This window comes from Pteropus alecto, unplaced genomic scaffold (genome assembly GCF_000325575.1).
Source record: "Pteropus alecto unplaced genomic scaffold, ASM32557v1 scaffold25, whole genome shotgun sequence".
NCBI classification, from domain to species: Eukaryota; Metazoa; Chordata; class Mammalia; order Chiroptera; family Pteropodidae; genus Pteropus; species Pteropus alecto.
Genome location: NW_006441955.1, coordinates 33,374,517 through 33,390,962, shown reverse-complemented (window position 1 = coordinate 33,390,962; position 16,446 = coordinate 33,374,517). Strand labels below are relative to the sequence as shown.

At 38.8% G+C, this 16,446-nt stretch overlaps 1 protein-coding gene across 4 annotated transcripts in view; it reads right to left on the bottom strand.

Annotated features, from left to right (window-relative positions):
• Nucleotides 1-7,319: 7,319 nt before the first annotated feature.
• LRRC8B (leucine rich repeat containing 8 VRAC subunit B) overlaps nt 7,320-16,446 on the bottom strand; it is a 63,640-nt gene continuing 54,513 nt past the window's right edge. For all 4 annotated transcript variants that reach the window (XM_006919390.3, XM_006919391.3, XM_015595227.2 and 1 more), the window contains one exon: nt 7,320-10,912. In XM_006919390.3, coding sequence (XP_006919452.1) covers nt 10,640-10,912 — 273 coding nt within the window. In that variant the 3' untranslated portion in view covers nt 7,320-10,639. The remainder of the gene's footprint in view (nt 10,913-16,446) is intronic.

The following is a 16,446-nucleotide window of genomic DNA, read 5'->3' as shown; positions in this document are numbered from 1 at the left end:
AAAATAGAGGTGGTACATAGCGCACAGCACCAGGAAAGCTCACTGTGGGTCAGCTGAGCAGGATAGGTGCACAGTCAGCCCTTGGAGCCGGCGCCCAGTTGGGGCTGTACCCTAAATGCAGGAAGGAGCAGACATTGCTCAGTGTACACAAGCCTAGAGGTGTATCTCTCTAACTGGGACCCTGTTAGCTGACTGGACACTTAGGCCCAGAGCCCCATGGAACAGAAACATGAGAATTGAAGACTTGGAGGCATCCATCAGCCCCAGGTCAGACTCTGGGCTGGATGTCACTGGTGATATATCAGCCTCAGATTTCAAGCTTTCGCATCAAAGCTCAAGAGGGCCAAGAATCTCACAGGTCAGCTTTTACCTGTGCAACCTCAGGACATTTCTCTTTACTGAGAACTGTAACCTGAGCATGATGAAGGATCTCCTGGGAATGCTCCTATCTGCCCTGCCCTAGATAGCTCCTCTTCACTGTACACCTGGCTCTCCTGATGCAGAGGCACTGCAGAACAGCTCTTAAAATCATTCCATCCCGGGGCGGGGTAAAAAGAAAAAAAAAAAATCATTCCATCCTCCTTCACTTGCTTTTGTGCTTTAGGTTCTTTAATGAACAAAAATCTTGTTCATGTGTCATAAAAATGAGTCATTTCAAAACCTAAAAAAATAAATGTATGACATGCTCAAGCTCTTAAGAAAATTACTCAGTATTAACCCTGATCAACACCTCCCACTCACTGAGCATTTTATGTAGATCAGAATATTGGAGTTGGAAGGCACCCGAGGGAACATCTAGGTTCTCATTAGGCTCAGTTAGGTAGGGACTCTGAGCATGTTGACATGCACAGATCACGCTGGAAATGGCATCACAGACCCCATATCTATGAGCTGGCTTCTGGCCTCCTCAACATAGCCAATTCCCTGAGCCAAAGTTCCCCCCAAAAAGCATGTTAATTTCCTGCAGGCCCCTCCAGCCATGGGCTCAGCAGGGCTTCTGCTGATTATCTGTGGCAGCACCCAAGCCATTTGGTTCATTTCCAGCCTTGCAAAGAAATTCTCTGCAGGCACTTTTTCCTAAGCTGGAGGAATTAGACTCACCACCAGAAAGAAAAAGTGAAGGCCAATTTCTTTCATCTAGAAGTATATAAAAAGCAGCTAATGTGATTGTGCAAAGTTACTTGGCAAGTCATCTTCCCTTCCTTAGCAGGGTGAGGGTGGAGGTGGGAGGATATCTGAGGACTGCAGTCCCACTGTGTGAATGGGCCTTGGAGGCAGCCGAACAGGTGACTCAGAATGGGCCTGACATGCCACTTGCCTTGAAGGGCAGGCATTTTGCAACTTCCAAGGGGTAATGCCAGCGCTTCAAGAAGTGGGTTCTTAGAGCTTGGGGTGAGGCCTTCTCCACACTAAGTAGGGAATTCAGTCAAATGTAAAGGTAGGAACGGACACTCCATTAGCTTGGGGTGAAAAGCACAGCTTCTTTTCTGGAGCATGGCATGAATTTCAATAAGAACAGCATAACCCATCCCTCTTTCTCACTCTCCAAACATCTAAATCAGCAGCACGGATTTAGAACAAATTTGGTTTGCACTGTGATTGGTAGTCCTTATGCAAGTCCAAATCATCTGCTAGCATTTCCCTATAATAAATCAGGAGTTTCCGGGAGTTAAACTGGCACTGCAATTCTGTAGTAAAACCTAAACGGACTGTGAGCTTCCTCTGCATCTAGGAAAAAAAAAGAAAAAGAAAAAGACAAAAACAAAATGTTAGCAACACTCTTCAACAGACCAGGGTCTTATCCAACATCTCTCATAGGGTTCAAAATTCTGAATGGCACTCGATTCTTCTAATGAGAGCAAATGTGCTCATTGTTTAGGTTAGGGCATTAAAATAAAAAAACTATGCATTTTCAAAAATAATCACAAAGTTGAAAAGTACATTAGTCCTTTGATTGAAATCATGTTATATTTATATAAAGGGTGTTTAAAACTGTTTATGTGTATGTCTGCATGTATATCAATCCTTTTTTAGAATATTCAGAGAGTGCACATTATAAACGACAGAATACTGGATTAGATGTCAAAATCCTAGACCATGCTCACAACGCTATCCCTTCTTTGGCGATGTACATGATATAAAAAGCAGATTTGGTGCTACAGGATCTCCAGTTCAAAACCTGGCTCTGCCACCTATTGGCTATATAATCTAATATATAACCTAATATGTCATTTAACCTGCCAGGACCTATTTCTTTTTCTATGAAACGGAGATAATGCCTACCTTAATATGTTTCATGCATTAGTGATGTTTATAAAATCTATGGCAGATGCCTTTAGTAGTTCTCAATTATGGTAACTATTGAAGCTGGCTCTTTCAGAGCCTAGTTTTCTTGTAAGTGAAGGGGGGAACAGAAGCCTAAAGTGCTTTGGGCCCTGTGATGCTCTGCACACAGGCAGGGGTTATTATCAAGATGCAGGACATAACTAAAATGAACGCAGCTTGTTAGAGATGCAAAGGACCTGGAGTTAGGGAGGAGGTGTGGGTGCAGGTCTTGGCTCTTCCACCAGGCTTTGGGTACGTGTGGGTGATCTGTGCTCCCAGGCAGCCCAGAAGAGCGAAAAGAGCCCTCAACAGGGGGACGCGCAGACTTAGATGCCATCTCCCTCAGCCGTGGGTTTGTGATCGCAAACAAGCTGCTTTGGCTTTTTCCTTCGGAAAGGTCTCCATAGTTCCTTCCAACTGGAAAGTTCTGCAATTATAGAATGACATTAGTGGGGAGGAGGGGGATAAAATGGATAGGGAGTGACTCATTGGTTCAGGAGAAGACAAAGTAAGATAGCTATGGAGCAGAGCAGGAAGCAGCACTGGGCTTAAAGCTGACAGGAAGAGACCAGTGAACTCTAAAAACCAGAGTGTCACCTGTGAGTCTTCAGACACCAAGGTGGGTGAGAGAGGATGAAGTGCTGATAAGTGTTGATTCCCTAAACATTGGTAGAAATAAACTTTGCAGACCTGTAGGCTGAATACGATTCCTCTTTTGAAGTCATGAGACCTTTGGAAAGTTATAATTTTTGTTTTTCACCTGAAAAATGAGAATAACACACCAAATAAAGTTGTTGGATGGACTGAGATAGCACACATAAAGACCTTAATAGAATATATAGCAGTGCTAGATAATGTTATTGTTTTATTCCACTATTTTATTTCCCCTACGGTGACAGGCTCCAAGCTGAAGGAGAATGGAAAAAATGATTAGATTTTCAAAAATCTATTCTTAATTTGAAGCCATTAAGGAGATTTGTGATGTATTATTCTGCCAAGGTATCACAAGTCCAGCAAATTTTCCTCGGGCCTCTAAACGCAGACTGGATCAATTCTTTTTCCCTTGGTTACATCTCCAGGACTTCCCTTTCTACAGAGCAATTGCCTGAGACTGGCTCAGTCTACTATGAAAAGGGTGACAGCACTGCTCTCTTCTCCCAATAATGATCTGAGCAGTTTCTCTATGAAGTACCCTATAGAGGCAATAAGACAAGGAGGCGAATGCAAACCTGGTTCAGGGAAAGACTAAAAGGAAAATCCACACGGTGGCGTTTGGCCCCTGCTGTGCTAAAACTTTTGCCTGGGGTACTAATTTACAAGGAATACCAAATGTCATTGGAATAACTGGAAATAGGGGACCAGTTAACTCAGGTTTCCACATGCAATTTCTGAGGGGGCCATCCTAAGAAATGCAGATTGGTCCTGCTCCCAGTCAGCACATTTAATAAGTCTCTTATTTGACAATATGACAAGAAATTACTTTTTAGGAAGGGAGAATCTTGGAGTACATGGTTAGGAAAGCACTAAACAGCACAGCAAGGGTGGGGGAGGGAGAGAAAGGAGGAGGGAGGGAGAGAGAAGGAGATTGGAGGAAGTAAAGAGTGATATCTGGGAAGGAAGAGGGTGGGGGCCGGGAGAGTAGGGTGCTTCCAGGGGGAAAGAGAAAGGAGACCCAGCAACTGACAGGTCTGTTTATAACACCTGGGAGATTGTCTCTTGTGATGTTTGACAGAAATGCTATGAGCTGTGGGAATTTCATTTGCCCTCCAGTCTCTACTTGTCTCTGCTCAGTCATCTCTAAGCTCTATCTCACTCTTGTGACAGTTTTGTTTTTGGATAAGAGAATATTTAGACAGTTGATATAAACCTTGATGACTTTTACTAATATAAAACCAGTTCCCTCACCTCTACCACGTACATATTGAATAAATACCCAAAGCTTTTTTTTAAAAAGGGTGCTACATTCTTGTCTGCCCAGGACACCCACCTCAGGTCTGGTCCTGGTGCCAGGCATTGCATGGGGCTAAGTGCATGTCATTTGAGATGGAGTTACTAAGATTAAGTGGGGGTCATTGCATTCTCAAGATCTTATCTTGGGAGCGGGGATACTGCACTTGATAAAGGGAAGGCAAGGAGAAACTGAATAAGGGAATAAAAGCTGGTAAGCTCCTAGTTGGTTTATTCTCCTCTCAGCAGCAGAGGGAGGCAGAGAGTAAAAAGTGACTTGCATTAAGCCGTACACAACAAACAGGCCTGTGTAAAAAGGGCACGAACTTTAGGTATTTAAGAAATAATTTAAAGGGCTTCTCAGTAGCACACAGGTAGTTTTGTAGAATCCTGGTGTTTAGGAGGCAGGACTTATAACTCTGGAGGATGATGAAGCAACAGGGTGAAGAGAGATTTGTATTTTTTAAAAAGACTACACTTTAAAAAATGACTTTTTTTTTCTTATCCTTCTTTGGTAGATAGATATATATTCTGTAAATACGGGGCTTGAGTTCAAGGTCTGACTTTGCACCTTTGGATAAACCACTTTTCTCTAGACCTCAGAGATGAGATGGACAGAGAATACAAGCTAGAATTTCGGAGAATCCAGAGAAAGGGGCAGAAACTCAAACACAAGATGCAGTTCCAGAGAATCAAATGGTGCTCTCGCTCCTGGCAGCGGTGACAGTCTCTCCCTCACAGCCAGGCCCTCACCACATTTTTGAAAAGCCATTTTGTGATGCAGAAGAGTGAATGCTGAAGGACATGAAGTCACACTTACTGCCGCGCTCACAGGGACATGTCACTGCCCTGTAGGCTGTTAGCACAAGATCCCAGCGTCCCAAAGCACCAAGCAGTCCCTGAACGGCTGCTAATGCCTTAAGTCAGGCACAGACTTCATTTCTTTGGTCTATTTCTCATTCCTAAGGCACTTAAGAGGTGAAGGAAAGCGAAAGCCTTTTTTGAAGTACCGCATTTCCAGGGAAAAAGATGTCCATCTGGTTTTCAGTACTTTCCTTAATAATCTGGTGCAGCGTACATCAAGTTGTCCTCTAGCAGAGAAAAGATCTGGGTATCCGCTAATGTTTTCCAGAGTGTGTGTGCGTGTGTATATGAGATAGAGGTAGATGTAGAGGTAGAGAGAGGTCTTCTGTCCAAAGGGCTAACCAATCATGTGTCTATTTTACCTAATAATTCCATTTTTTCTCCCTTTATTAAACTTTCTGATAATTTTGTCTTACAATTCATTACTTTCTATTTATCTGGTCCACTATTCGGTTTTAGTTAAACTAACAGTAAATAGAGAAACGGAAGCTAAGGTTTTAGTTAAACTAACAGTAAATAGAGAAACGGAAGCTAAGAAGAGAGATTTTTTGATTTGTGATCATCAGTCCCCAAGGATGAACACTATTGGATAGACCTATTAGAGTGACAGATTTCAGCCCCCCGCCCCAACCCAGAATATTGTAGGATCAATCCAGCTCTCTTCAGGGGCTTGCTATTTTGTGACCATTGTAGCATGTTTTTGAAAACTCATACTATTGTTATGAAATTCATGTGTAAACCTAAAATTTATCATTTAATAAATAATATAACCATACAACTGCAAAGAGAAGTGTGGGAAGAGGATGAGAATCACTTTTGGAATCTGGGCACTTTTAAATGTACACGTGTAAAAATTAGTACAGTCAACTTCTTCCAACATTTAATCTGCTTTTATTTGCTATTTATTATAAAAATTGAATCTTTATTTTACACAAAATGTACTTTAAAAACAGTAAAGTTTACCAAAAAATAACAAATCTCAGGCAAAGGGATTTACCACCAAAACGCAGATTTACATGGTAAACCTGAGGGCCAAAAACACTCAACTCACAACAAAATCTTACATCTTTAAATAATTTGTTACTGGAAGCAAAAAAACTGGTTATGTACGTTTCAAAATATGTGACAAAAATAAAATAACCAATGCTAGCCTTCACTGTAAAGCTAACAAAAGAAAATGTCTCTACTTAAGATTGCCCATTATTTTACTGAAAGTGAGACATTTGAAGAGTATTAAAAATATTTAAACATAAACATTTAGGCTTACACACAACACATATATGCACAAACACATCCATTCTAATTCTATGCCCTTTTGTATTTTTTACATTGCACCATCTCTGTTAGAGATAATATATAACATGCAGGAGGCATTCATAATTGTTTTTCTCAGCAGTAGTGTATTATACAAGTTCAAATGTAAAACTTAAATATGAATTAAGTTCAACTGGAAGCCAGTATTTTGGCTCAAATTTTCTATGTTAATGCTTTAGTGTTGATGAAATTGTTCATGTGAGAAAAATGTTGAAGAGAAGATAGTCCATTACCAAAGGTACTTAGTAGATAGTTCCCAGTGGATGCAGAAGTGATGGACCAGAAACAGGAAGAAAGCAATTAAACAGGACTAGTTTTTTCATTACTTCAGTTTTCATATCCGGCTGAAGATGAGAAATAACTATATTCAGGGCATTTCGCAAAAGTTATTAGTTTATACCATTTCGTGTATATAATATCTTCATAATTCAAACCAGGATACAAAATAACTCCTCCCCTTCCCCACCAGCCTTCCTCTTGTTTCCTGGAAAAAAAATAAACACAGCTTCTGATGCAATATACGGTTCCTGAAAATGAAGTGGACTTAATTATATTCTCATGCTTTGGGAGGGATGAGAGTGCAGTGGCTCAGGCCTAAATACTGTAGGGATGGGTCAAGTAAAACTACTTCATTAGGCATAATTATAGGCTCTGGCTTCCCCCCAAATAAATATATGCTCGAGTATCAACGCAAGTTCTCTAGCACAAATATATTGTTACTATAAAAATGCTGATCAAATTTAAGGAGGTGGTGAGTGGAGAGGGAAAACAAAATACCTTATGTGGATAGGATGATGGTAAGAGAACATAAAGATGGAAAGAACATTTTACTGAAAATACAAGGAAATGAAGCTATAAGTCCACAGAACAGCTGTTTGATTATTTTAATGGTTTTGGAACCCGTCAACATTATGCAGTATTTTAATTAAACATAAAAAATTTGAATCATGAAACACTTGAAGGACAAAAATAAATATTTTCACTATCATACAATAATGTTATGCAAATAACTCACTGTAGCTCACCGCAGCACACAAATTGGAGCTATGCCGCAGTGCAGAGATTCTAAGGATTTCTATTTACCCTGTTTAACAAAACGTTTGTTAAGTGACAGTGAAATATAGTGACATCTGGGGGAAAAAATTAAGACTGAGGATGAAGAATGAAAACATAGTATGTGCCACATACATGTACTCTGATGTAGGTTAGAGAAAGAACACTACAGCTTACTAGAAATGGTCAAAACTGCTTAGGTTCTCAGACTAAGGCTGAATGTTCGGTTTTCTTTTAAATATTATAACTAAGAGAATAGATCAGTCCATGATTACAAGTAATGAATAAAAAAAAGAATTAATATTCTAGCATTAATCTACAACTTTGGAAGAAAATACTGATATCCAAAATATCCAAATATCCAATACTAATGTTACATTTTACAATACATAGGAGGGTGCGTGTCTCTGTGTGTGTGCAAAATCATCTGTGTGTCTGTGTGTGCGCGAGTACATGCATGTAAATAAAATGAACCAATGCCATTGTTAGCATAAGCCATCAACTTGGTTCTGAATAACATTTATACTTATGTTTTGGAAAATGCGCTACACATTTTTGGAAATCAAATGCCAACTAAAGTCTCATAAATATAAGTGAACGAATTTCATTTTCTTTATTTAAAATTTCCGTAAATGAATATGAACAAACACTTGCAAAATGAAGATCTGCTCCAATAATGCAGTAAAGGTGGCATCAAACACCAAATTTTTGTATATCAAGTGGTGGTCTCAGAGTTCATTGCATCAGTACTATAGCATTTCAAAAGCTACCTAAACACTGGTGTGTAAGATCGAAATAAAAAAGAAATCTAGAAACTATGGCATCAAGAACAGAGTTTGAACCAGTAACTTAACCCTAGTGTTTGGAAAGCAGCTTACAATGACTGATTCTGATAGTAACCGGCTTCCAGAAATTTAAAGAGGTGATAAGGAAGTTTTAGCCAATGACTTTTGCAGGTAAGCAAAACCAGTCTTTACTCCTGAAGGAGTTCTCGTTTGTCAGGAGAATGGTAGCAATCTAAAATTTGTTTTGAAAACTCTTCTTTATAGAAGAAGGTGTCATTTTTCATACAAATGATCACTAATTATATGACCAGAAACATTTAGACACCTCTCCATGCATCATGCTCATGTCCAAAACTTAAAATAATCCTATCCAACATTGGAACCAATACTTATGACAATTTTATTGTGAAAAACTAAAATGAAATCAACTCATATTTAAAAAAATGAAAATAACAAAAAACACTAGATGTAGTCAGAATCTGTTTTCTAATGTCCTAGAAGAAAGTTTTGTCAGTTATGCTTGGGTCCCTGAGAACTTGAATGTTCTGACTAAAGGCAAGTTTTGGTAAGAATTACATTTTTACACCATTCCTTCTCATTTATAATAAACAATAAGGTTTAGGCAGCTTTTGGTGTTTTATATTTTTATAGCTAATATTAGTCAAATTTTATTTGACACAAATGATTTTTTTCTTTGAGCTTCAGTCCAGCGGTATGTGGCAGGTGAGGGAAGCTACATTTTGTTATAATTTAAAATACTTACTTTCACCTTTTTGAAATGGGCCTTTTTGAAATGGGCAAACAAAACAAAACAAGACACCACATATCACAATTCCATGTTTACAGTATTCTTTACCCATAGTTTTCCAGTTTTGTCTATGTGTGGTTAGTAGACGACTTAGTTACTTCCAAAATGTGATGGCATCATAAGTGCCTAGACCCATCAGAGAAAAACACATTAAAAATGTACATTTCCTGAAAATGAGTCAGTTGATTTTATTCATTTGACAATATGTATCAAAATAAAAGGCCAAACACAAAAACTCTTCCTAAAAAAAGAGCAAAATGTATTCCAGAAAAGTTAGACAAAAGCATGAGATGAATTCCAGTTAAATGGATCTATTTCTTTGTGAGATTTGAGAATTCATCTTCAACACCGAATAGATGCTGAATGTTTTGCATTATAGTCATATCTAGAGACCATGGGGGTGGAGAAGAAAAATATTTTGCTTTAACTCTTAATTTCTACAAGGTGTTTTTAAACCAATTTTAAAGAACCAAATCCATACCTCTCCCCTCTATCACAGTTTTTGAAGTAATTAAGAAATGTACCCGTACAATAAGCACAGCAACAAGGGAAGAGAGAGGTAGATGATGCGCCATCCTCTAATAAGGAAACCCCCTAAATATTTTAGGGTGCGAAACACAAGGCTTTAGTTATCCAAAAGTAATTAGTTGCAGAGTACAAAAACATTTTGGAGAATGAACACAAATATGAGAATCATAAGCAGCCAAAACCAAGTATACTAATAGTAAATTCTTAAAGAGATGCATGTGTTCTCTGTACCTTACAAAAATTATTCCCACAGATTTTAAATCCAAGATTATACAATAAAAACATTTATGTTTTACATTTAATATAAAAAGTTACTAGCAAATAAAAAAGGCTTTGATGATACAAGAAGAAATTTTAGAGAATACATTAATTTTCAGGATGCCCCGAGGGTAACACGTCCTACATACCCTGCTCCTGTTCTATGCAAAGGCCAAAAGCAGGCACTGTCTCGGGGTTCATCACTGTTGTTAAGAGAAAAGCAGATGAAGGAAGACTCGAGCAAGCTAGGACAGAAAGTAAAAAGCCAAGAAGAAATTCTGCCAAGCACAAGGCACCCTGCCTTAAAATATTTAAGAACACAAATCAAAGACAGTGCTGAGTATACATCGATGAAATTTATATTGATGAGTGTAGGGTCTAGGTGATAAATATTCTAATTGGATGTCAGTTAAAACAGTGTGCAGATAAGTACTAGGGACTACGGAGAGAGAAGAAAAATTATCTAATCTTCAAGGTGAAAACTGCAAGGTAGAGATTCAATAATTTCATGTCCCCCATTCCACCCTCAAAGTGTACTTCTTATATCTCAACAAGATCAATTATTCACAAAACTTCAGTTCAGTGTTAACACTTTTTACCTGTTGAATTTAGGGCCAGACACTGAGTTGCTTTAATAAGACATTTGGTTAGAGTTAGTCATAATTATTCTGTATTTTGTCAATCTTTATAATTTTGGAAATTTTAGTTCTCATTTAAAGCCCTGGGGCTTACTTTTAAAAGTTATTTTCTCTTTAGGTCAACATTTATCTAAGCACGTCTGCAACCGTTCTGTTACAGGGAGAGGGAGAGTACTGAGCAAATTCTCCTCGACAATCAGGCAGCTCCGTTTTAGGGACTGACACCCTTCCAGTTCGGGAGGAAGCGTTTCCAGGTAATTACCAATGAGCTCCAGATGAGTGAGGTTCGACAGCTCACCCACGTGGGGCGACAGACTCATCAGGCTATTTTTCCCCAAAAGTAAACACTGCAGCTTTTTGCACTGAAACAGCCCATCTGGTAGCATCTCAATCTGGAAAGGGAAAAAAAGAAGCCAATAAAACTGTTTTTTGATGGCCTATGATAATATATTTACTTATATACATGCCCTACTACCTTTTCCCAAAAACATTTCTGGATGTTTACAGGGATACATAAAACAATGGTAATAAATTTGACATAGATGAAAAGATAAAGGAAATACTAAGAACATCCTGACGTGGAGTTATGACCGAGGGTATCATAAATTTAAAAACCCTTGCTATGTAAGGGTGGGCAACGAATTTGACTCTAAACATTCTAATAAGTGGTTCTCAATGAAAATCTAATCAGTTACATACTCATTGTCCCTAAGATAAACAAACCAGTAACTCAGGAGAATCATAATTATTCTTGAGTCCTAGATCAGAAATAAATTACTCTCAAGAGTCCTCATAAAGAATTTACTGTTTAATGTAATGAGCAACATCCTCAAAAACATCCTGAAAAAAGACACAAAGCTTTTTTTTTTTAGGGTTTCGCAGTATGCACTAGAAAATTTATTCTGTTAAAAAAAAAAAGTCAACGGAAGCAGAGATAAGATATGATAACATATACATGTACATCTCATTGCCCTCTACAGAGTATTTACCCTTCTTCCTGCTTTTTGGCAGGTTCAATTCAATCATATAACAGAAAAAATAATGTAATAAAAGGATAAATAGCCTGCAATTAGGTCCACTCCTAGAGCTGCTCAACTGAACTGCAGGTTCTGGTGCGTAGGCTGCATGTGAATTTCTATGGGAGTCACAGTGTATATATGAAATAGGATTTATTGGGACAAGACACCCAGAAGAGAGCTGAGCATGCACAAGGGCCTCAACTATTACCACGCCACTGAGAGGTGAGGTTCAGCCAGGCAGAGCAGGACTGCGCACACACACCCTATAATATGCCACATATTCATGTAGGCAGAGGCGGGGCATCTTTGCAACTAAAACCATGTAGTCTTCTTGGTTCAAGAAGTCGCTTTGTTAGAAACAGGATGAAAGAGGCATTCTAGAGGTGCTCAGCCTGCTCCTCTGATGAGCTAACGCAGCCCCACTGAGCCAGCTCTTTGCTGGAACATCCAGGGCCATCCAGAACGATCTCCTTAAGAGGATAAACATTCTCTATATAAAGAAGTCATACTGCATTCAAAAATGCTCATTATGTTGGAAACTCCCTTCTCCTCCATCATCTACACATACACTCACTACTGATATCCTTGAAAATAAACCTAATTATTACCGTTGCTAAGACCAGCATTCAATATGGCTCATCACTGTACACCAGAATACTAGGTATAAGCAAAGGAAAAATATCTACCCTATTATTTCATTCCCTTCTCAAGAATGCAGATGCAAAACCACACGTGTGTAGATTTTAATAGAGAGATATGGCAGAGATATGAGAGACAGAAGAAATGCAACTTTCTAAAGCAGCCTTTTCTCATCAGACACCTGCAGCTCGGAATTAGGGAGAATGACGTGGAATTGGAGAAAACTATCAGTCCTGTGAAATGTGCTCAGGGTTGAGTGCGCCTGTTGGTGCCTAAGCAAAGACTTAGAAAAACCAGCTAAAAAGGGTGGAGATGTGGCTCATCTGTATTCATAAATGCATGCTGACAGCCTCCTTTTTATGTCAGGATTCCAGCTAGGTGTTGGGATAAGTGCTGAGCAAGACAGATGGGTCTTTAAGTACCTTAGTCTATTGCACAGTTTTCTCAGCCTTGGCACCACTGACACTGTTGACTCACTTTGATTGAAAGACACACATAGACTGAAAATAAAGGGATAGGAAAAGATGTTTCATGAAAATGGAAACAAACAAACAAGCTGGGGTAGCAATACTTATACCAGACAAAAGACTTTAAAACAAAAGGTATAACAAGAGACAAAGAAGGTCCAAGTAATCTCATTTCTGGGTATATATCTGAAGAAGCCTAGAACATTACTTGGAAGGGACATGTGAACCCGTATGTTTATTGCAGCATTATTTACACTAGTCAAAAAATGGAGGCAGCCTGGGTGTCCATCAATGGATAAGTGGATGAAGAAGAGGTGGTACATGTATACAATGGAATATTACTCAGTCATAAAAAAGAATAAAACCTTGCCATTAGCAACGACATGGATGGACCAAGAGAGTATTGTGCTGAGTAGAGTAAGTCAGACAAAGACAAATGTCATATGATTTCACTTGTATGTGGATTCTTAAGAACAAAATAAAAGAACAAACAAACTCATAGATATAGAGAACACTTTGATGGTTATCAGATGAGAGGGTTTGGCAGCGGTGGAAAAGGGGAAGGGATTAAGAAGTATAAATTGCTAGTTACAAAATAGTCATGGGGATATAAAGTATAGCATAAGGAATACAGTCAGTAATACTGTAATAACCATGTATGTTGTCAGGTGGGTACTAGATTTATTGGAGTGATCACTACATAAGTTATATAAATGTCTAATCTCTATGTTGTATACGTGAAACTATAATATTATATGCCAACTATAATTTAAAACAATCATTTTTTTAAAAAAAAGAATCGTAGTCTAATGCACAGTTTCTCAACCTTGGCATTGTTGACATTTTGGACAGGATAATTCTTTTTGTGGTGCGTGCCCTGTGCATTGTAGGATGTTTAGCAGCATCCCTGGTCTCCAATCACTAAGTGCCAGTGCCACTCCCATCCCCAGTTGTGACAACCAAATATGTCTTGAGGCAAATATCTCCTGGGGGGCAAAGCTGCCCCCATTTGAGAAGCAGTGGACTAATGAGAGAGAGCAACATTAAACAATTACACAAATAGTCTGTAATCGGTGCTATGAGGAAGAGCCATAATCACAGCTGCAAATGGGTATCTCGCATCTCCCTTCTTTAGTCTGCTTCCATATTCTCTAGCAAATATCTTGCTTTAACTGGAGTGATTTCCTAGTGGGTGAATACCCTGAAGCTGTTGCCCTCATTCTCCTCTTGTCTGGCTAACAGCAATACCATTTGCTCACAGTCATCTTTTAAAACTCCGAATTTGTACTTTTAGCAATTTCTCAGCCCCCAATACAGGAGAGCGATTTTACAAGGCAATGGGATTGAGCCTCTAGGGTCCGCTGTTAACATGTCTGTGTTGCTGTCATAAAAGTGAGTTAAGGGCTGTGGTTACCGGTACCACCTTCTGAGAGCCAAGTGTCCATCTCTGGAGCTTGCTCTCAGAATCTGCACCCAGCTAAGGCATAGGACCTTAAGTCACCTACTCGAATTCAATTTTGCTAAAAGAGACAGGGGAGCTGAGTTAGAGACTCGAGACTTTCTTTCAACTCTGCAATCTTATACTAAAAAATCTGCTTACACCTTTAAAAAAATGTTTGCCTCAAAGCTAATAAGAACAATGAATACATTTTGTCTGGGCCAATAAATTTTTTAAAAAGGGTCTGTAGAGCATTTACTTATACTGAATTCATTCAGCACGCTCCTTCTCAGACTATGTAATACATGAGCCAGAAAGGAAAGAACTACCTTAGTGCAAGGATCCCCAATCCCTGGGCCGTGGACCGGTACAGGTCTGTGGCCTGTTAGGAACCAGGTTGCACAGCAGGAAGTGAGCAAAAGAAGCTTCATCTGTATTTGCAGCTGCTCCCCAGTACTAGCATCATCACCTCAGCTCCATCTCAAATCACCAGGCATTAGATTCTCATAGGGGCACCGGTCTCTGGTGCCAAAAAGTTTGGGGATTGCTGTTAGTGGACCACTGATTTCTTTTCAAAAATCAAAAGAAACATTTATAGACTATCAGGGAGATGACAAAGTTAGAAACAGAATCATTTTATAAGATAAACTATAATGTATACATATAATAAACTATAAAATAAACAACAACAAAAAAAGAAAAACTAATGGCTACAATATCACTCTGTATCCTAGAATCCTCAGGCAACCAAATATCTTCAGCAAAATGTACTGGAGCCCCCAGAACACCAAAGGAAGGATGTTTCTCTTTCTGTACCTATGGCTGACATTGGTAATGAAATACTCCAGTTTCCCAGAGGCTGGGACCTTACTTCAGAATCCTTCTCAATGTCATATTTCTTTCTTTTCTGGCCATTGACACATGCTATCTCAGGACATGCTAACCAAATCCGTAAAATCCAATCATTTCAAGAAACAAAGCTGAATATTTCTTATTTTAAGTAGTGATGTCAAAAACAACAAGGCCTGCCACATAAATAATCTTCAGGAGGAATTTCCACATTATTCATCTTCTGACTAGAAATTTTTGAGTTTATTAAAAAAATGCAATAAATACAGAAATGGAGAAGTCAGAAAACCTAGATATTGGAGTGGTTTTAAAGGTGTGAGAGAAGCTATTAAATCCTTTCCCTCTCCTTGTGCTTCTCCATCACATTCAATGCCATCAGAATCCAATTATACTTTGGCACTGGGATAGAAATAGATGCTGCCTCTTCCTCTCCTGTCTTCTATACCCACCCACACACGCCCCTGCTTCCTATGTAATATCACTTGGATTGATACAGATAAGATGCAGTAAAAAGAGCACTAGAGTAGGAACTGGAACACTTGGGTTCCATTCCAGATCCATCATTCGGAAGCTTCAGACTTTGAGCAAATCATTCTGAGCTTCAGTTTCAGTAAACTAAGGGCAAGTGAACTAGCACAGAGGCTGGCAAAATGTTTCTTTAAAGGAGCAGGAGAGTAAATATTTTAGGCTTTGTGGGCCAAAAGGCAAAACTGAAAATTATATAGGAGCTTATATAAAATGAGAAAAACATTTCATATATTGTAAGTGATGAAATTCAAAATATAATAACACTTGAATACAATTTTTTGTAATACTGGCTCACTGATGAGAACAATGAAATTTATTTATGGCCACTGCAATTTGAATTTAATATAATATTTATGTGACAAAACATTATCATTCTTTTGATTTTTCCCCCAATCGTTGAAAAATTTAAATACCATTCTTAGCTCAGGCTGTGGGCAGATTTGGCTCCCAGGCTGTAGTTTGCCAACCTCTGGCTCATAGTGTTCCTTTCAGATATGAGTCTTTGTCTCTTGCTTTAAATCTGTACTCCTACTTCTAAACCATAACTGATTAAATCTTTTCATGGGCTTTGTTCCTTTATCATCCTCTTCAAACTCTTCTATATGCTATGGTCAAAACCTCATTTGAAGGTACCAGTTCAAGCAAACTAGCACTTTCAAGCTCAAGTCTCACCCCAGCTGCTATCCAATGAATTGAACATGAACTTGACTGGCTGACTTCAAGGCACTCTCCATTCTGACCACCATGCTAAATGCTTTTATTTCTTTTTGCATCTGGGCATGCCTATTGCAATCCTCTGTGCACGGCCTCTATCTTTTCACACTTCCCGCATCCAGTGTTCTCAGGGTGTGTTCCAAAAAACACTCCTTTCAAGAGTTGCTATGAAAAAAGAGTGTCTTGCTCAAACATGTTTGGCGACCATTGCATATCATATCTCCCTCTTGGAAAAGCACAAGGTTTACTCATATATTAAAGGCTCCGAGGAA